The sequence below is a fragment of the Mauremys mutica genome, chromosome 2 (genome assembly GCF_020497125.1).
Source record: "Mauremys mutica isolate MM-2020 ecotype Southern chromosome 2, ASM2049712v1, whole genome shotgun sequence".
Lineage (NCBI taxonomy): Eukaryota > Metazoa > Chordata > Testudines > Geoemydidae > Mauremys > Mauremys mutica.
The window spans coordinates 73,564,188-73,585,522 of NC_059073.1; the positions used below are offsets into that span (position 1 = coordinate 73,564,188).

The window sequence follows — 21,335 nt, forward strand, 5'->3', positions numbered from 1 at the left end:
CGTGAACCCACCTACCCAGATGCCCGGCTCCGGACACAGCCCCCCAGCTCCGGCCCGGCCTGGCCCCGTGGCTCCAGCCGCCCAGCTCTTGCTGTTTTGCCAGGGGGCCGGGCTCCGGCAGTGCGGGTCCGGGCGTGGCGGCGGCCCCGGCTGCCCGGTTCCAGCTCTGGCTGCGGCCCTCCCTGGCTCCACCTGGCCAGCTGCCTGGCTCCGGCCGCCGGGCTCCCGCCACATCCTCCGGCCGCACAACTCCTGTCCCGGCCCCGCGTCCCCGGGCTCCCGGCTCCAGCAGCGGCCAGACTGTAGCGCCGCCAGCCACGTCCAGGCAGCGCGGTAAGGGGGCAGGGAGGGGGTGTTGGAGAGAGGGTAGGGGAGTTCGGGGGTGGGGGGGTCAGAGGGCAGGGAACAGGGGGATTGAATAGGGGCAAGGGTCCTGGTGGCGCAGTCAGAAAGGATCAGGGGTTGGATGGGGCGGCAGGGGGCAGTCAGGGGCAAGGGTTCCGGGGGCAGTCAGGGGACAGAGAGAAGGGGTGGTTGAATGGGGCAGGGATCCCAGGGGGCCATCAAGAATGAGAGGAGGGGTTGGAGGGGGTGGTGGAGGGCACTCAGGGTACAGAGAAGGGGGGTGGATGGGGCATCAAGGAACGCGGGGGGTTGGATGGGGCAGGAGTCCGGGGTGGGGGCATGATCCCTCCTGGGGTGAAGAGGGAACCGGTTGTTATGATTTTGGCAGCTCATCACTGCTTAAGTCTGATATGCTCCTCAAAAGGACTGTTTCGTTTTAGTATGGTGGAGGGCTTGTTGCAATACTGAAGTCTGTGCAATGAGTTATTTTCCCCAACACAGTCAGATGCAGCTGCCTTGATTAGTTTACTTTCAGTGTAGTTCAAGGATCTGTGGCTAGACAGGATACCTGAATGAAAAAAATACATTTCCATTCTTCATGGAAATGCCTTGGATGAAATCCTGGTCCCATTGAACTCAATGAGAATTTTACTGTTGACTTCAATGGAGTCAGGATTTCATCCATCATGTGAATTTCAGGGGAAAACAGTGTCCCTCTAATACAGAAATATTATTACAATTTTCATTTACCAGACAGGCAGTGCAGAGCTTTGGTGAATAATTTGTGTATGAATTGTTTGTTGTTAAAATTAAATTTACTCCTGCCAGCATCAATTTCACTGTCTGTGATGCTAATTATTTTGTAATTATTGAGTGCAACCATGAAGAGAGGGGTTTAATTGGAAAAAAAATTGTTCCACACACTTCTAGTTTTTCTTAATGCTAAAAAATGTTTTAATAGTCTGCCTTATGTTGGTAAAATATTTAAATGTACTTTGGTTCAATCAGATCTTTATTATTTTCTGACTTGCTGTTATTGATAATTAAATGGTTGTGTATGATTTACAGGCTTCTGAATAACAACCAAATCAAGAAGATTTCAAGAAATGCTTTTGAAGGGCTTGAACATCTGCAATACCTGTAAGTTGCAACATAAATTAATATTCTCAGTGATAAGAGTGATCATTAACCTTCTGTGTGTTTAACTATAAATGGTGTATGCTCTTGTTAGGAAGCATTGTCTGTCCTGGCTACAAAACTAGCTGCTCATCTCCAAGCTGTCATACTATGTGTGTGTGTGCACGCACACACGCACTAAAAATTGTATAGCGCAACATAGCATACCAGCAATGCTGAATGGTACCATTCTGATTTTGTAGCTTTTGTGCAGATGCAAATGGCTGCAAAGGGTTCAAAGATGTGTAGGATCAGACCCTTAGTTCACCAGTGTAGGGCTGTATTTTTTTTTAACTGCTTCTTTTATTAGTTTCCATTTAAAGTATAATTTGCATGTGTGAGCGCACCTGGTGATTTTGGTTATTTGAAGAATCTGAGTCTCATTTATTCTACTTTTTCTATGCATGTCCCATGTGTAAATAAGGTTTGACAAAACTGATATTCAATCTTGTTTTTTTGTCTATGAAAAATGTGCCTTCAATTAGGTACCTTTTGGATTCACAATAATAATGAGTTTCAGGAACTTTCATCTGAAAACTGTTTTCACAATACCTTAAGGTTGAATTGTTTGCTATTAAAATTAAACTTGCTCCTGCCAGCATCCATTACACTGTCTGTGATGCTTATTATTTTGTTGTTATTGAGTGCAACCATGAGGTTTCAAATGAGAACAGCCTTAAGGTACTGTAAAAATAGTTTTCAGATGAAAGTTCCTGAAACTCTCAGTATGATTGTGAATCCAAATAACATAATACATGTTAAAAGATTCATGTTGCATATAGTCCTTTAATCAACTCAGTGTATAGAAAAATAGCCCTTTAACTATTCAAATAAACAGATACATAAATGCCACCTTATCTCAAACTTCCCAAATTCTCATTCTAAGTTCATTTTCAGACTTCTGGAAATTCATGTTTCAGTTCAAGACTTTAGATCCATTTCTCTCATGAGGGTTTTGAGTTTGCACAAGTATCACAACTTATTTTCTTCCAAATCCTATATAATATCTTGTCACTTTGTTTTCTATTTCACACTCTGCTTTTAAAAAACAGTGGTATGTTTTAAATTCATGCCACAATTCTTATAGTAATTCAGGCAACCGAGAAAGTGCCTGGTGTGAAATTTTATTATTGCAGCCATATTTTGCAAAATTTGAGAGAGAGAAATATGTTTTAGAGGGTCTGTTTGTGTAAGCTGCAGATTCCTTTCATTTTCCCTTAAATATTAATTTGTGGGTTTTTTGGTGCTTTTTATTAACACAAAACATTGTCATGTTTGTTTCTGCAGAGAGGACTTTTAACAAACATTGCAAAAGTAACTCTGTCGCTTTCATTTGCAGTTCAGTCAATTTGCTTTCTCTTCATTCAGCCAATAGTTCACATGCACTCTTTGGCCTTGTCTACACTACAGATGCTTTGCTGACATAGCTATAGCAGCAGGTGCAGCATATGCCATCAGGAGCAGTTTTTCTGTCAGCATAGTAACACCACCTTCCCGAATGACATTATCTCTGCAGTCAGAGACACTCTTCTGTTGACACAGCTGTGTCTACACTGGGGGTTTTGCTGGCATAACTATTTCACTAGGGATATGTGTGTTTGTTTTTTCACACCCCTGACCAACACAGCTATGCTGACAAAACTTTGTAGTGTAGTTCTGGCCTTTGTTATGAATAATTTTACATGCAGCATGCTGTCCTGTAGTCTGGTGTGTTTTCATTTGGCCAAGAGGTCTTTTAGTACTAGTGACAGCATATCTTGCTGTATAACTTTTCACATACTTTTATGTTTATTTTCTCAAATTGTCATCCTTTGTCAGTATTTCTCAGATTGTGAGCCTGCCCTCCCTGGGGAGATTGACTTCTTCAGAGCAAGGTGAAATATAATCAAAGGGAAACAAAAGAGGAATATGTTTGTTTGTTTCTACTTGAGAAGCAGAAAAAGCAGAAACCCTATTTCCATCAACTAATGACAAGTTCTTCCTCATAGCATTTTCACAAACAGAAAACTTACTAAGAAATAGCAACTATGCCAGTACATGATGCTGAAGGACAAAAATAGGGATAAAAGAGAGGGAACAAAGGGAAAAGAGGCAGTTGGGAGAGGAAAAATGGAAGGCTAGAAAGTTTTAAAAAATGGTTCTTTAAGACTTAATGGTAGAGGATGGAAAGAAATCAGAGTCCCTATAAAGCTTTCAGTATACGAATTTGGCTTTGTGTTCTTGTAAGTTTTGGCCAACACTCACATACTCAGGGAGAGCATGGTATAAATGAGTAGACAAGTGAACTAACTTTCAGGAAAGAGGTAGAGGCAGCCTAGGGGAAAGCATATCCCCACAACTGCCTGTTCATAGGTATTAGTCAGTGCCGTAACAAGGGTGAGGCGGGTGAGGCACTTGCCTCAGGCACACAAAGCCGGGGGGCGCAGAAAGAGGTGGAGAGAAAAAAAAAAAGCCACTGGCACGGAGATATTTATAACCCAGGTGATCTCTCCCCCCACCCCGGCCCCACCTACCGCCCCCCGCGCCTCCTCCGAGTGTCTCCCGGCCTTGACTTGCTTCCCCACCCCTCTTTCCCCAGTCCAGGAGCAGAGTCCTTGTCTTTCCCCTGCAGCAACTGCTGCCACACCTTGACCCTCTGCTCAAGCCCCTCCAGCACCCCAAACACCTCATCCCCAGTCCCAGCCAGAGCCCTCATCCCACTGCACTCCAACCTTCTGCCTTAGCCCTGAGCCCCTCCATCACCACAAACCCTTCATCCCCAGTCCCAGCCAGAGCCCTCACACCCACACTCCTACTCTTGCCCTGAGCCCCTCCCACACTCCAAACCCCTCATCTGCATCCACAACCCACAGCCCTCACCCCTGCAGCCCATCCCTCTGCACCCTTCCCATCCACAAACTTCCTCCCAGAACCTGCCCCCCCTCCCTCCACCCCCCCTCCTGTCTCCAAACTCCCTCCCAGAGCCTGCACCCCAATCCCCTGCACGAGTCTAGGGACTGCACCCCAGACCTCCTCCCTCACCCAAACTCCCTCCCAGAGGCTTGGGCAGGTGGGGGACGGAGTTTGGGAGGGGACGGGTTCTGGGCACCACCAAAATGTCTACAAACCTGCCACCTCTGATCCTGCAGACCTGAACTCCCAGCATTCTCAGGACACATGCTGATCCCTAGTGGCCACTGCTGATATCCAGCATCTCCCTCCTCTCTTAACCTGCGAGTCCCTCTCTGGATTGGAACTGGACTGGAACCAAAGACCATCTTGGAAGCAACATTACCAGCCCAAGCAGTCAAAAATCATGAGTTGACCCCCCCAAAATCACAGGCTCTACCACCGCCCCTTCATTCATTCTTCGGCAGCAATTTGGTGGCTGGCCCTTCCCTCCGAGAGGGACTGAGGGACCCGCTGCTGAAAAGCCGGCCCTGGGGGAGGGCGCAATTTTATATTCTTGCCTTAGGCACAAAAATACCTAGTTATGGCTCTGGTATTAGTGTTGGGAGACTAACCTCTGGTCTACACTGGGGGGGGAGAAGGGGGTCGATCTAAGTTACGCAACTTCAGCTATGTGAATAACGTAGCTGAAGTTGACATACTTAGACCTACTCACCGCGGTGTCTTCACTGTGGTGAGTTTGCTGCTGCTGCTGCTCCCCGTCGACTCTGCCTGCACCTCTCGCGGCAGTGGAATACAGGAGTCAATGGGAGAGTGCTCGGGGGTAGATTTATCGGCCTAGACTAGACGCAATAAATCAACCCCCACTGGATCGATTGCTGCCCACCGATCTGGCGGGTAGTGTAGACATACCCTAAGTCTACCATGCTAGAAGGCATCCAAAGAAATATACAACTTACCATATTAGATCAGACCAGTTATCTCTGTAGCTCATTAGCTTGTATCCCACAGTAGCCAGTACCAGATTCTTCAGAGGAAGGTGCAGGAGACCCTGCAGTAGGGATATCCTGCCCATGGGTAAGATTTCTTCCTGACCACTATCAGTGGAAGGCTGGCTTATGCCATGTAGCATGCGGATTTATCTCTTTCCAGAAGCTTTTTGTTCTTGTTGCTCCTTCTTCTGACACCAGTGGTGCCCTTTGCCAAGTAGTGGTGGATATTTGAGGCCTAGAAGATTGATTTACCAGTGAAAGAGAAATCAGTGGCATGGATGCATTTTTAATATAACTTGTTTATTTACACATGTACACCAGTCCTGGAACAGAGGCAGTCATAAACAGCACCCACATGCTCCCCCAAAATGTCAGCCAACATACGCAGACCTGGGCCCCAAGAAGCTACTTTGTCCCAAATATAGAAAATACAGGCTCCCCTATGTGCCACAGTTTGTCTCAACGATGTCTGCATAACAAAAACTAACATTACACCATTTCTTCAAAGACTAAGAAAGTGTTAAGAAAAAACAAACTTGTTAGACCATGTGTAAGAGCACCTCATGACTCCTGTCATAACATTATATTATTTTTGTTTGCTATCATAACTCTGATGTTCTTGTTGTTCATATAAATGACTAATCATGTTTTGATTCATGTTAATCTCTTACCCTTACCCCTGTTTGTCACTGCAACAGTATGTGTATTTAGATAGTTAAGGTTAAAAAAAGGAAATGCTAGGATTAGGGAATGAAATTCTTATCATTCAGCAAATGAATTCATTCTGACTATGCTCATGCCCCCTTTGTATTTGCTTTTCACAAAGATTCAAACAATCAACTCTTTGCATGCAAATGTTTGTGTGAATTTGAATTTGAAAGGTAAATTTGAAATTTTCTTGCTCAAGTATTTACAGAAACTTAATTTTATACCAGCAGTGCTCATAAGATCAACCACTCAGTGAACAGATACAATACCATATAGCTTATCTGAGCAATCACAAGTAATCCACACAATTTGGGAATATAGTTGTGCAGGAATTGCCATTCTAGTTCAAAACATTGGTCCATCTTGTCCAGTATCCTGCCTCCAATAGTGGATTTAGAGCAGGGGTGGGCAAACTTTTTGGGGCGAGGGCCACATCTGGGTGAGTAAATTGTATGCAGGGCCGGGGCAGGGGGGGTGGAGTGCGGGATGTGGAGGAAGGGGCTCAGGACAAGGGATTGGGGCAGAGAAGGGGTGCAGAGTGTAAGAGGGGGCTCAGGGAAGGGGGTTGGGGTACAGGAGGGGTGCGGAGTGCAGGATGGGGCTCAGGGCAGGGAGTTGGGGTGCACGGGGTGCAGGGTGCAGCAGGGAGCTCAGGGCAGGTGGTTGGAATGCACAGGAGTGCAGAAAGGGGCTCAGGGCAGGGAGTTGGGTGCAGGAGGGGTGCGAGGTACAGGCAGAGAGCTTAGGGCAGGAAGTTGGGGGGCGGGGGGCAGGAGGGGTTTGAGCTCCAGCCCGGTGCCGCTTACCTAAAGTAGCTCCGGGGTGGCAGTGGCACACACCAGGGCCAGGGCAGGCTCCCTGCATGCCTGCCCTGTCCCCATGCCACTCTAGGAAGTGCTGCGGCCCCTGGGTGGGGGGGGGGGGCAGAGGGCTCTGCGTGCGCACATGGAGCCCTTTGCCTCCCGGCCCGGGGGCTGCTTCTGAGAGCAACGCCGGGCCCGCAGCACCACCAGGGGTAATCCCACGGGCCGGATCCAAAGCCCTGAAGGGCCGGATCCGGCCCGCGGGCCATAGTTTGCCCATCCCTGATTTAGAGGATGGCATAAGCACATGTAATCAACTCAGAAATGTGTTTTAAAAAATGGGAAAAAAGTTAACATATATGTAAGGAAATCATAGTCTTAGAGGCTAAATATGTGAGAGAGATTGTTGTGCATTGTTTGCTCAGCTCTGCTAACAAGTATCCAGTCTGAACATTCTCTTGTTTTCCTTAAATACATCTGTATATGCTTTATAGGATAGCTTTAGCATTTGAAAAAAATATTGATATGTTTATCCAACACATTTTTTTACCTCGTCAGTCAGGAGATGCTGTAATGTCCTTAATATATTTAATGACTTAATTCTAAAAGAAGACAAGTTAATGCGGTGTTCGAGTCTTCTATTTCTCGTTGCAATATTATTTTTTTTTGCAGTTACTTGTACAAGAATGAAATCCACACAATAGACCAGCATGCATTTAAAGGACTTGGATCATTGGAACAGCTGTAAGTAACACAATACAATTGATTGAAATGTCTGTGGTATAATTCCCTGATTTTATTTAAAAATTAGAGAGATAAATTAAACTGCAATTCTGTAGCCAGAGTCAGAGTATAATAATATGCAACAATGTATCTTCAACTGTTGCCTTGGAATGGGAGAAGATATACAGCAGGGATAACTTTTACATAGTTTGCTGTGATAAAATATTAAAACATTTTCCAAACATTTATAGTACTTTAGCTGCCTAGCTTACTAAATATGAACATCATCCTACATAGACACATCCAGCCAAACATTTTCTTAATCACACAGTGAAAAATGAATGATAAAATGTGGGGAAAATAACACATGAAATGATGATAGGCCTACTGAGCCAAAGTCTGATATATGCTAGTCTCAATTTTCAGTAGTTATCAGTAAATATTTTCCTTGAAAATCACAATTATTTAAAACATTTTCCAAATTAATTATGGCTTCAAGATTACTTTTATTGCAAAATGGTGATTTTGTTTGTTAGGCTAGAAGATGCAGAATATTACTTATTTGCTATTGTAAAGACATCTACTATGAGAAATTACTGTAGCTACTGAGAATCATGTTTTTAAAACCTAGTAATTCTCAGGATAACATCTAATTACTGCATGAATGACTCTGCATTGTTACCTCAACAATTCTGCCTAAAAAAGCTGTTATAGATATAAAAAATGTTATGTTCTGAATTTATTGTCCTTACTTAGCATTCATTTCCATATAACACTAAAACAGATGTAATACAATTAAGTAACAAAAACTTTGACTACTTTTGCATGCTTGAATGCTTAGATGTATTGCGTAGGTGTGCCATATGTTAATTGGAATATCAGGAGAATACAATACAACCTCCAAGCCATATCCTTATCTTGTACTTTTTCCTCAGTAAGATCTCCAGTATTCAGCCTTTTCTCTCTGAACACATACTAAGACTCTCATCCAGGCGCTTGTGACCTCCAGTGTCAACACTTTTCTTGTCACCTAATTCATCCCTTTCAGATCCATTCAAAATGCTGCTGCTAAGGGTGTCTTCCTGTCACTGTAGCCATATTGTCTCCCTTTCAAAGGCCTCTCATCAGACTCCCATTTACCTCCATATTAAATAGTTACAAGCTTCTTGTTCTTGAGTAAAATTTTCAGAAGTGCCTAAATGAATCGAGCCCCTTCACAATTTAACACCATCATGCGTATCCTTTCTTTTATATTATATTTCCCCCCGCACTCCACTCTACCATTGGTGCCAACCATTGTTGCTCATTTGTCAACTTCTCCCATAAATTTCTTCATGCCTTCTTCCATGCCATCACTTATGCATGATACACTCTCACGGAACTGATCTGTAGAGCAGCAACCATGCCCTCCTTTAAATCCCTTTTAAGGATTTGCTTCTATTGTGATGTCTCCAGTAAACTGCCAGCTGATAATGGCTATTCAGGTGCCCAGTAGAGACTACTGCCACCATTATATTGCTATCTATTCTGAATTTATATCTTTTAAAGAGAGGAAAAATCCCCCCCGCCTCAGTCCTATAAATGATGTATATAGTCAGTCTAAATACCTGCATCTTCATGTCGCCTTCCTGCCACACCTTCCAGTCTAAGTACCCTCCCTTTCCTCCCTCCAACCTAGTTTGTTACACTAGCAGATCACATTTTGCCTTAATTCCAATTGTAAGCTGTGTTTGGAACAGGGACTGTCTCTTCCTGTGTGTTTTGCGCCATGCCCAGTGTAATAGTTGAGGCTTCTTGATAGTACCATAATGTACACAATAGCATATTAATACACCCTCTTCCCCGCACTGCCACTTCACAGTTCAGGGCAGCATTTGGCCTTGAGCCTCTTGTCATGACATTCTGTAGAAACAATCAAGTAGCGGGTTGAACTACTGCAGTCAGACTGTTAGGGTACTGTTGTTCATATAAGGTGAGGTTTCCTATGTGAGTTAGGAGTTACATCCCATTAACTTTCAAAGGGACTTGTGCTTCCAAAGTCTTTACTAATTTTTGAAAATCTCTCCTTTATGGTATTTTGTAATTCTCTCAAGTGTATCTGGGAAAATTTTACTCCAGGAAAGCTGCTTCCATCAATTTGTTTTTTATCAATGCCCTTGCAATTCTGTGTCCGGCACAACAAAATCAGATAATTAGATTTGAGTGTTCAGTGGCTCAACATTTATCTATTTATTTTTAATCTAATCATAATTTTTCATCAGGACACTGCTGAACTGCCCGGTCATGCCTTTCTATCCCTCCAGATGTCATTGTTACCTCACAAGAGGATGCTACCCCAATACAGTGAAGAAATCCGGCAGATTAAATAGAGTTTCTTCATTTGCCTGTGTGTATGTTCTCTTTCATTCAGGGACAATTTAAAAAAAATAAAATCTGTCCAAAATGTTCAAACCTGGGTGCCTAAAGTTCAGCTTCTAAATCCATGTTTAGGCTCCCAAATATAAAATTGGCCTGATTTTCAGAGGGCGGAATGGATTTAAGAACCCAGGTTTGAAAATGTTGGCCTTTTCCTCTATGCGACAGACAGTTCTCTATGTTATAGGGTCTGCTACAGTTATCCTTAGCTTAAAAAGAAAAAAAAAAGTCAGGAAAATAAGCTAGTTTGGCATTTTGACAGAAGAAATCTCTCCTAAAAAGGAAGTTGAGCTTTTTGAGAAAAGAACATAACTGGCGACTTTGGACACTGGAAGTTGTCCTTTAGCATTCCATTGAGGTTACGATGTCATCAAAGCACAGTGAAAACACATTTTTAGTGCTACATTGCTCATTCCGTGCCCCTTCTCACAGCTGTCTGAATCCTGCTCAAGTCAGGAATGGTACATGAATTCACTCAGCAGTTTCCAGTTGTCATCACTGAGGGGCATCTGAGATCAGCCCCTGAAAAATGTCCATTGTATTCCCCTATGTCCTTTTTCATAACGGCAGGAGGAGGGATGACCTTTCAAAATGCACAGTTAGTAGAAAGTTTAGGGCAGACTGGGAGCTATAAAAACTGGGATGGACCTATCTGTTAATCTTTCCAAGAGGGGGAGACACAGACTCCCTGGCCCTTCTCTCAGCTAGGCTACTGATCTGTTCCACATCCCCAGGGAGCTGTGAAAACATTTGTTTACAGGAGCATTTGGCTCAGGATGTGAACTTGGATGACAGAGCCCAAAATGATCATGATCTGATAGAGACATTTAAACTACTGCAATGGGGTTGGGTGTCACAAGGAAGCTTGTGCTGCTTTTCCCAGTTTTGTTAGTGGCAGTGGGTGGTACGCGAGGGGTTTTGATGCTTCAGCATTAATTGGAGGATGAAAAGAATGGCAAAATGCAAAGAGGAATAAGCTTTTAAATGGCAGGTGGGTGGAAGAACATCAGAGTTTTGCAAAAATGCATATTCTCTCTTTCTTATGAGCTATAGTGCAGGCAGGGAGTGGAATCATTACAACTATAAAATGTTTTTGTACAAAATATGTTTGGGTTTTGTTTGTTTAGTTTAACTTGGAGAAAAACAAATTAAATGAAAAATCCCCAGTAATAGTTTTGCTTTAAAATGCACTGTTTGTGCCAAAAGCTTGTGCCCGTTAAGTAGACGCTTACTTTTAATTTTCATTTCTAAAATATTTATTTATCCACATCCAGCTGGCTTAAATAACTGCCATGAACATTTTCCTATATTTGTACAAAACCTCCTTGCCTGCCCTTGATTGGTGACAGTAGAAAAATAAACATTTTACATGCCTGTCCAAAAAAAAAAAAAATTACTTGCCTGGAATGAATGGGTGAGTCAAATTTTGCAAAGCTGTCAGACATGCTTTTAGCTTTTTAGAGCTCTTTTCTCCAGCTGCAGATTTTTCTAAAGCCACTGGAAACATTATATATCTAATACCAATCTCCAGTCAAAACACAATTTGTAAATAGTTTTGGAAATAAATAATTTTAACCAAAACTGAACATGGGTAAGTGAGAATAAGATCCAAACAACTTTTGCATAGACCAATGTCTGAGTAGTTAAATCAAATGGGGAACGGAATGCCTTGGGTTTGATCTTTTTTTAATGGAAAAATATATTGTCTATTTATGAGGTATACACTGCAGTTGATCTTTAAAAGAGAGCTGCATCTATTTTGCCCAGTCCAGTCATCTGAAAATCCATAATGTCAAAAGTGCCTCCCCACCATGAACGAACTTTGAAATGTATTTAATAATATTTTTAACAAATGCATTTTCTTAAAAAGTGACTTTGTTTGTGATACTAATAGTGCAGAGCATTAACACAGCTGATTGTAAATAAGTTTTTCCATTCTGCTGTAGTAGTAGATTAACAGCCAAAGAGAAATTTAATTATTAAAAGTAAACATTTTTGGACCAAATGGTGCCCTCTTAGGGTCTGAATAGAGTACAATGAGAGGTGTGAGTGCAGCTCATGTAGCATCTGCGTGCTAGATTTACTTTAGCTAGCACAACTAAAAATAGTAGTGAAGACACAGTGGCTGTGAGACCCAGGCTAAGTACCACTGCTTCTTCACTGTTGTTTTTAGCCACACTAACTCACTTCCAGCTCATGTAGGCATACTCACCCTAGCTTTAATCACACCTGTGATTGCAGTGTAGCCATTCTTCAGCTGAACTAAGGGTAGCTCTATTCTGAAGGGATAATACCTGTGTTCTAAGGGGCAGCCACCATTCTTCCCACAGCCAAACACCTTTGCAGTAGTCTGTGAAGTGAGGAGGGGGTTTTCTTTCCCTTCTCTCTCTCCACCCTTCCTGACTACAGACTTGTATATAGAAAGATTATAGACTGCAAGCCAGACTGAAGCCATTTTCCCCTCACTAACCAAGGAAGCCATACATGCACCTTCCCTCGCTATCTAGTCACCTTCTGGACAACCTGGTAGTGGTGTTGATTAACTAAAGAAGGAACGGTTGGCCTCCATAGGATGTTACAGGGAAGAAGTGAGGGAAGGATATTAAGGGTTCTAAGAAAGAATCAGCAAACCCTTCTGGGTCACAGGAGTGTGTGTGTGTGTGTGTGTGTGTGTGTGTGAGTGAGGGAGTATCATCTGCTATCATTGTAAAACTCAGATACCAGTATTCCAGTGAGCCCTATTGTAACACTGTTAATATCTGAATATAATAAATTACATTATTAGTAGTATTATGTAGGATCGAGGCCCCACTGAGCTAGGCGCTCTAGAAATACCTAAGAAGATACTATTCTTGTGCTGAAGAGTTTGTGGTCTGACCAGTGACATATGAGGGAAGAGAGAGGGATACAATCAAATATATACCTCCCCACCCAACACACACCTTTTTTTGAAACATTCACTGCCTTTTATCCAGAGAGTTTCTTTCCAGAAACACAAGTTTTTGTTTTTTTGTCCATGTAAACCAGGACAACTGAGTAGGGTCAGTAAAATAATGGGGGGGAAAAAACAGCATAGAAACTATAGTTTCTATTGTGGTTAGAGCAGGGGGTTGGGAATCCAGGGCTCCTGATTTGCAGTATTAAAGTAAATCATGTAAATCTCAGATACTCTATTTTCCTATAGGTAAAATCACTATAATAAGACTTAAGCTCTTTCGCCTATAAGAGAGGTAACTAATGTTTGAGCAGTATGTTGAGATCTTCAGTTGAAAGGCGCTATAGAAGTACCATGTATTCTGTTAATCTCTATTGCGATGTACTGTATCACCCTGAAGTGACTCACGCAGATGACGTACAAATTAAGCTATGTGCCCTTTATTAGGGTAGAATGTACCTGTAGTCATAGAAGAAATGAATGGGAAAACAATTCAGTAACTTTCAGTGAACACTAATCAAAAGCAACATTAGGTTACCTTTGAATTCAGAAAGTGATATCAAAAGAAAGGAAAATAACAACCCAGCACTCCCCCCAGCCCCAAACCAACTAAAAACACAACAAAAAATACTTTCTCTATTTGCTCTTATATATTATTGACAACTTGCTGAGATCCATAATCTGGAGTTAAGAGCTGTAATTAATCTTACATCTCTCTGTGTTGTTAATTTGAAGATGTACAACTTGATCATTTATAGGAAACCATGACTTTAAAAATAAATATTAATAATTAAAACAAAAACTTATGTCAAAATGTATGGTGCACAATAACATATGAAACAGCATCCTTTTTTAACCAGCAGTATGTTACAGAATAGTAATCCAGAAATGATTTTCATCACTGTTTCAGAAATAACAAGTTTACTGTTATTGTGAATAAGTTAGATCTCCCTGTAGCTTAATATTTTGAGAACCTGGACTACATATTTGCTGTCTTTTAACCAGGGCCAGCTCCAGGCACCAGCTGAGCAAGCTGTTGCTTGGGGCGGCAGATTCTAGGGGGCGGCATGCCGCTCAATCCTAGGGCGGCACTGACGCTTTTTTTTTTGGTTTTGTTTGCTGCTCTGGCCGCCCTGTAGGGCGCGGAGGAGGGGAGCGCCCTGCAGCAAACTCCGCAGGGCAGCCCGCGTCCTTCCCTCCCTGCCGACTGGAGCAGCGTGGAGCTCTCCCGGCAGACGGCGCGGCAATCGGGGCTGCGGGGTGAGCTCCCCGCTGAAGCGCTGGCCGCCCACCTTGTCTCTCTCTTCCCCCCCCCCCCTCCCTGCCACTAGACCAGGCGTGCACTCTGTAGCACAGGGAGTCCCCCTGCACCCTGGGTCCGGCCGCCCTGTAGGGTTTTTTGTTTTCTTTTTTCCCCTGCTTTGCCAGCCACGCTCTTGTCCCCTCCCGTCCCCCTCTTTGCCGCTCCAGCCATGTTTTTTTGTTTTGTTTGTTTTTTCTCCCCCTGCTTTACCGCTTCGGCTGTGCTGCAGGTTTTTTTTCCCCTGCTTTGCCGTTCCAGCCGTGCCGTTTTTTTGTTCCCCCCACCCTGCTTTGCCGCTCTGGCTGTGCTGTTCTTTTTTGTTTTCCCCCCTTGCTTTACTGCTCCGGCTGTGCTGCAGGTTTGTTTTTTTTCACCTGCTTTGCCGCTCCGGCTGCACCGGTTTTTTGTTTTTGTTCTCCCCCCCCGCTTTACCGCTCCAGCCGCACCGTTTTTTTTTTTTCCCCCCACTTTGCAGTTTCAGCCACGCTGTTTCCCTTCCCCCCCCCGCTCTAGCCGCACTGTGGGGGTTTTTTTCCCCTGCTTTGCCACTCCCCCCCCCCTTTTTTTTTTTGCTTGGGGCGGCAAAAAATCCAGAGCCAGCCCTGCTTTTAACTCCTTACAAACATCTGCAGCCCTCAGTATAAAGGAAAATACTTTTAATTTGAAAGCAGTTATGTACTTTTTTTCAGCATCTAGAATTTTTCATAGATTATTTTTGTAAGTGTCCTAGCATATTGCCCCACATATATTCACCTACGTATACATTATGATATCTGAAACAGTGTACAATGTGTGTTCAGAACAGACTGTGTAAATCAGACATTTTCTTTACAATAGATCATATTACATGCAAAACTGTATTAATGCAATCTTCAGGGTTTAAAGGTAGGGTTGCATCCTGGACACTTGGCTTATGCTTAGCCTTATGCCAATGAGTTGTTTCACTGAGTTCAAGTCAATAGAACGGAGAATTCTGTGGGACTGTTCACTTGTGTAAAGTGTGACAGACCCAGACCAGGGGGGTACTGGAGTCTGGTAGAGGGCAAATATACTGGTCACTGGATGAGTAGTTTTCTGTTCCCTGAGTGACCAGAGGAGGGGCTGACTAGAGTAATCAGGAACCGGATAGAACCAATTTAGACAGGCAGGATAATTAAGACACCTGGAGCCAATTAAGAAACTGCTAGAATCAATTAGGACAGGCTGGCTAATCAGAGCACCTGAGTTTAAAAAGGACCTCACTCCGGTCTGTGGCGTGCTTGCGAGGAGCTGGGAGTAAGAGGCACAAGGAGCTGAGAATAAGAAGACGTATTGCTGGAAGACTGAGGAGTGCAAGTATTATCAGGCACCAGGAGAAAGGTCCTGTGGTGAGGATAAAGAAGATGTTGGGAGGAGGCCATGGGGAAGTAGCCCAGGGAGTTGTAGCTGTCGCAGCTGTACCAGGAGGCACTCTAGACCGTTGTAGTCCACAGGGCCCTTGGCTGGAACCCGGAGTAGAAGGCGGGCCCGGGTTCCCCCCAAACCTCCCAACTCCTGATCCAACACAGGAGGAATTGACCTGGACTATGGTTTCTACCAGAGGGGAAGGTCTCTGGGCTATTTCCTGACCCACATGGTGAATCTGTGAGGCAAGCAAATCCGCCAATAAGTGCAGGACCCACCAAGGTAGAGGAGGAACTGTGTCACAAAAGTTAATTATGTGCACAAGTGTTTGCTTGCTCACAGTCTTGAGGATTCAGTGGTCAGAACTTGCAAAAATTAATCATTGCATGTGCAGGTTTAACTCTGCCCCAGAGGAAATAGGTGCCTTATAAAAACTTAAGATAAGCATAAACATTTGAATACAATCCTTAATTATGTAATCATATACGATTTCTCAATAAAATAGAATACAGTGTTTTTTCCCACATCTTATGTGATGAGGGAAGTGGTCGTGAGCACACTGACCTGATGACATGGTTTCTTTGGTGGTTGAACAAATAACAGCTGGTGCACTTGATCTCCTCAACAATGATAAACTGCATCCGACGAAGTGGGTATTCACCCACGAAAGCTCATGCTCCAATACGTCTGTTAGTCTGTAAGGTGCCACAGGACTCTGCTGCTTTTAATGATAAACTGTGTTACTCCAGAAAGAAAACCTAGCCAGAGGAAGATATATATTCCCAAGCCAATATACATACCTGCATGCAAAAGGTGAAACAAATTATTCTTACGTACATTTTGTTTATAGTCTGAAAACACCACACTTTAGAGGGATAGGCAGAAAGACAATGCCCTTGCTATGGTTTGGGAATTTCATAACCTCTTGCTTCTAAATCTTTTTTGCCTGGCCAAATACCATGATAGTCCCTGAGCAGAAAAAGCCCATCAGATACCTGCTCATGACACTTCATTTGTAATATTCAAGCACCAAGATGGTTCAAGTGCAAAGGCAACACAATGGATTTGGAAGATGGTTGCTTGTGATTGTCGATAGAAGATGAATCATATGGATACGCATACACAGTGGGTGTTTTGTGATGTGAATGTTTATTGATAGAAATTGTATTATATTTACATCTATAAAGTGTGATTAGGATATTTTTAACATGGAAATATGCATTATTTTTCCCTCACGTTCAATTTTTAAAAACAAAATGAAAATTGGGATAAGACTGGGAGTTAGGAGGAGTTCTAATCCTAGTGCTCCCACCAACCTGATGTGTTTCCCTGGGCTAGTCACTTCAGCTCTCCATTAGCTCTGTTTCCTGTTCGATCCTATATCTGTCTTATCTGTTTAGAAATTAAGCTCTGTGGAAGGGCAAGAACTGTCTTTCACTGTGGGTATCTAGAGGGCCTAGCAAAATGAGGCATCAGTCTTGTTGAGGGCCTTGAGGAGCTACTGCAATACAAATAAATAATAATAAAACAAAACAAAATCAAGAGAACAGATAAAGCATGAAAAGCTTCAGCTGAAAAGATGAGTGTTTCAGACAGCTATGAACATGTGAAATCAGGAGGGTTATGTAGAAAGACTTTTGCAACCTTAACTGTAGCAGATGTCTCTAAGCACCTGCTATAATATATTATGGAGAAAGAGTATTTAGACATGATGCATTTATCTTGTCAGGGAGGGCAGGGAGCCAACAAACTCACAGAGTAACATTTGAACACCAATTTGTCTGCCCAGTGGCCTAATAGACGTTAAGCTTATTATTAAGGGGAATTTAAACTTACACTTTAAAAATCAAAGAACCTTGTACTGCCCTCACTTGTCCCTCTCATTTCTTCATGAAATTTGAACAAAGCATGCATCTTGATTTGAATTACTGGCATGTGGGTATTCTCCATTTTTTTCATGTTTATTTTTATGAAAGGAGGGTGTATATACAGCAATGGAGCCTCCTCTGTGCTGAGTTGCGTTACACATTTGCTGCTACTGAAACTGGCTTCTAGAGGGTGGAGTAAAGTCTAAATCTTATGTTTAATACCCATCCCAAGACAACAGTGTGCATGATGGGAATTGCCGTATAGATGGAGTAATCTCCCAAAGCTGTGGGCAGTAGGATGCTACTCAATGGCTGCTAGTGCATCCTCAAAACTCCACTGTATTTTGTTTATTCTCTGTAGGTTTTTTTAGGTGGTGTGTATTACTATAGTGTCTGAGCACCTCAGAAACATTTGTGGATTCAGCCTCAAATGTCTTTTAACTATGATCATCTGTTTCACAGGGACCTGAAGCCCAGAGAGATTAAGTGATTCACTCAAGGTTGTACAGCAAGTTTATGGCATATCCAGGAACATAATTTGGATCCCCCGAGTCCCAGCGTGATCTCTTAAACCTCCCTAATGCAGCCCCATGGCCTGTGGAGGAGAACAGTCTGTGGCCCTGTGTAGTTGCAGAAGCACCAATTCTTCTCCTCCAACACCTATGTGCCCAGGCCCTGGAAGCACCTGTGGTGAAGAGCTGCTTTGCATATAAGGCTCAGATCTCATTGTGTGAATGCTTCAAATCTTGTCCCCTTCTTTCCACATTGGATAGTCACCAGTTCCCCTGGGTCAGGCCCCTCCTGCAGCAGTGCAGATGCAGGCACCATTGTAAGCTCCTAAAGGAGGGTGAAGATAGTTTCCATGCCTGTGCTTATGGTGGCTAGGTCTATGGTTGTGTACCACAGCCAAAAGTTTCAAAGTTGGACACCAAGGGTGGACTTTTATAAGTGTTCAGTATTGGCCTAACTCGCCTCCCATTGAAATCAATGGTGAAATTCCCATTGACTTTAATGGGAGAGGATTAGCCCTCTGCTGAATGCCTTTGAAAATCCCACCTTTCATTCATATTCAGGCCCTTACATAACTGGCCTGATTACACTGGTCTACAATTTTTGAGACGTCGTCTGCTTCAGAGATAAAATGTGTTATTTATTATGTATTTTGATGTGCTGAATTCAAATATGACAATTAAAACAACTGATTGGCTAGTGTTTCTAAGATATTTAAGTTTTTACATTTGATGTCTATGTATATTGTGTAGATAGTAGAGTTTTAATCATAAATTGTAAACCTAGGTCTTTTCATGTGTTTATGGTTGCTTTGCATGATATTTCACCTGTCCTGTTTATGTAACACTTTAAAAATCAGCAAAAGGGTTATATAACTAAAATTTATTATGAAACAAAAGGCAAAAAACTATTATGTACATAGTTTAGTCTACTCGGCGCTTCTTGGCTTGTCTCTTGTATTCATTAAATGGAGCATCTCTTGTCACTGTCCAGCAATAGTCTGCAAGCACTGATGGGCTCCATTTGCCCTGATAGCGTTTCTCCATTGTTGCAATGTCCTGGTGAAATCGCTCGCCATGCTCGTCGCTCACTGCTCTGCAGTTTGGTGGAAAAAAATCTAGATGAGAGTGCAAAAAACGTATCTTTAGTGACATGTTGCAACCAAGGCTTTTGTATGCCTTGAGGAGGTTTTCCACCAACAACCTGTAGTTGTCTGCCTTGTTGTTTTCGAGAAAAATTATTGCCACTAACTGGAAGGCTTTCCATGCCGTCTTTTCCTTGCCAGGCATTGCATGGTCAAATGCATCATCTCGAAGAAGTTCACGAATCTGAGGACCAACAAAGACACCTTCCTTTATCTTAGCTTCACTTAACCTTGGAAATTTTCCACGGAGGTACTTGAAAGCTGCTTGTGTTTTGTCAATAGCCTTGACAAAGTTCTTCATCAGACCCAGCTTGATGTGTAAGGGTGGTAACCAAATCTTCCTTGATTCAACAAGTGGTGGATGCTGAACACTTTTCCTCCCAGGCTCCAATGACTGTCGGAGTGGCCAATCTTTCTTGATGTAGTGGAATGACTATCCCATTCGCAGAGAAAACAGCAGTACTTTGTGTATCCAGTCTGCAGACCAAGCAAGAGAGCAGCAACCTTCAAATCGCCACAAAGCTGCCACTGATGTTGGTCATAGATTATGCACCTCAAAAGTTGTTTCATGTTGTCATAGGTTTCCTTCATATGGACTGCATGACCAACTGGAATTGATGGCAAAAAACATTGCCATTATGCAGTAAAACAGCTTTAAGACTCGTCTTCGATGAATCAATGAACAGTCTCCACTCATCTGGATCGTGAACGAAGTTGAGGGCTGCCATCAGACCATCGATGTTGTTGCAGGCTGCAAGATCACCTTCCATGAAGAAGAATGGGACAAGATCCTTTTGACGGTCACGGAACATGGAAACCCTAACATCACCTGCCAGGAGATTCCACTGCTGTAGTCTGGATCCCAACAGCTCTGCCTTACTCTTGGGTAGTTCCAAATCCCTGACAAGGTCATTCAGTTCACCTTGTGTTATGAGGTGTCGTTCAGAGGAGGAGGATGGGAGAAAATGTGGGTCCTGTGACATTGATGGTTCAGGACCAGAAGTTTCATCCTCTTCCTCTTCCTTGTCTGACTCAAGTGAGAATGATTCTGGTGCATCAGGAACCAGCAGTCCTTCTCCGTGGGGTACTGGGCATATAGCTGATGGAATGTTTGGATAATGCACAGTCCACTTTTTCTTCTTTGACACACCTTTCCCAACTGGAGGCACCATGCAGAAGTAACAATTGCAGGTATGATCTGTTGGCTCTCTCCAAATCATTGGCACTGCAAAAGGCATACATTTCCTTTTCCTGTTCAACCACTAGCGAAGATTTGTTGCACAAGTGTTGCAGCATATGTGTGGGGCCCACCTCTTGTCCTGATCTCCAATTTTGCAGCCAAAATAAAGGTGATAGGCTTTCTTAACCATAGTGGTTATACTGCGCTTTTGTGATGCAAAAGTCACTTCACCACAAACATAGCAGAAGTTATCTGCACTGTTCACACAAGTACGAGGCATCTCTGCTCACTTTGGCTAAACAGAAATGTGTCCCTTTGCAAAATCAAACACTGACAAGAAAGCACGACACTGTATGATTTCTAGAGCTGATATAGGGCAATTTGTTCAGCAGAGTGATGTAAGCTTCATTATGATTGCATCATCCATGACTTCTAGGAATAACATGATGCAGTTCATATCATGTATGACGCAATACCAGCTTCAGATTGCATCATTCATTGTTTTGCCTAAAAAGCAAGTACTGTCCAAACCCAGTCATAGATTTATTCATAGATCCAGTCAAAGATGTATTTTAGTCATTTCTGGTTTAAATTGAGATCCCTTCCCTTTATAACTCACTTATCCTCCGCTATTCCCAAGTCAAGGGTCGTATATACTGACCCAATAGCATATGTTGAAAACTAGAGCCAATCAACAATTTTAAGCATCATTTTCGTTCTCAGTGACCCAGAATTAGTAAAGTTTGACTACATTTATTTCAGAAGCATTTTGGCTGTAGAGCAGTGTTACAGAAGGGGCTGAGCTCCCATATCTTCTATAAAATTAGTTGCACTGAAAATGTGGCTACTTTTATGTAGGTACCTAGATGTTTTTCCCCCCTGTTTTCTTAAAAAATTCTTGGTTCATAAATATTGGTTAACTTTAAAAAAAATGTGCAGAAATCTGTACATTTTATTTTCA

At 42.9% G+C, this 21,335-nt stretch overlaps 1 protein-coding gene across 1 annotated transcript in view; it reads left to right on the plus strand.

Annotated features, from left to right (window-relative positions):
- Positions 1 to 21,335, plus strand: part of PXDNL (peroxidasin like) — a 282,705-nt gene that overhangs the window by 144,308 nt on the left and 117,062 nt on the right. The window contains exons 3-4 of the mRNA XM_045004068.1: positions 1,414 to 1,485; positions 7,586 to 7,657. Of these exons, the coding sequence (XP_044860003.1) occupies positions 1,414 to 1,485; positions 7,586 to 7,657 (144 nt within the window). The remainder of the gene's footprint in view (positions 1 to 1,413; positions 1,486 to 7,585; positions 7,658 to 21,335) is intronic.